The sequence below is a fragment of the Myotis davidii genome, unplaced genomic scaffold (genome assembly GCF_000327345.1).
Source record: "Myotis davidii unplaced genomic scaffold, ASM32734v1 scaffold233, whole genome shotgun sequence".
NCBI lineage: Eukaryota > Metazoa > Chordata > Mammalia > Chiroptera > Vespertilionidae > Myotis > Myotis davidii.
In genome coordinates this window covers 246,001-246,473 of record NW_006285917.1, presented here as the reverse complement: position 1 = coordinate 246,473, position 473 = coordinate 246,001, and the positions used below count along the sequence as shown (strand labels likewise).

The 473-nt window shown below is 61.7% G+C and overlaps 1 protein-coding gene across 1 annotated transcript in view; it reads right to left on the bottom strand.

The window, feature by feature from the left end:
* The window catches only part of ITGA5 (integrin subunit alpha 5), a 55,393-nt gene that overhangs the window by 9,702 nt on the left and 45,218 nt on the right, over nucleotides 1-473 (bottom strand). Inside the window, exons 23-24 of the mRNA XM_006757095.2 lie at nucleotides 299-417; nucleotides 49-192 (exon numbers count right to left, since the gene is read on the bottom strand). Coding sequence (XP_006757158.2) covers nucleotides 49-192; nucleotides 299-417 — 263 coding nt within the window. The remainder of the gene's footprint in view (nucleotides 1-48; nucleotides 193-298; nucleotides 418-473) is intronic.

Sequence of the window (473 nt, the reverse complement as noted above, 5' to 3'; positions counted from 1 at the left end):
TAGAGGAGCGGCTGCCCTTCCAGGCTCTGGGGACAGCTGAGCTCCAGCACGCCCCGGCTAATGGAGCTGGGGCCCCAGTTGATGAGCTCATAAACATGATGGACAGCAGGGCCCAGGTCGCCCTCCTTCTGAGGCTGGGCTGGGGGATGCCAGTCGCTCACTGGGAATAGCACTGCTTCGGGTTTGGAGACACTAAGAAGGAGGGTGGTTTTAGAGGACAGTGGAAGGGACGCTATATGCACACTTTCCTAGAAGTCTCCCCACTCCCAGCGAGGCCCCCTTCCCCCTGGACACTGACCCGTTCAGGGAGACCTGGGCTTGAGCCTCCACCGACAGCCGGAAGGAAACCACTTCGCTCTGTGAGTTGTTGAGGTTCTTGCTGCGGGATGGAGAGACTGAGTTGGTGCTGGAGCCCAGCCAGAGAGGAGTCCGTGGCACAGGCCCCGCTCCCAACACGGCTGCAGCCTGCGCGG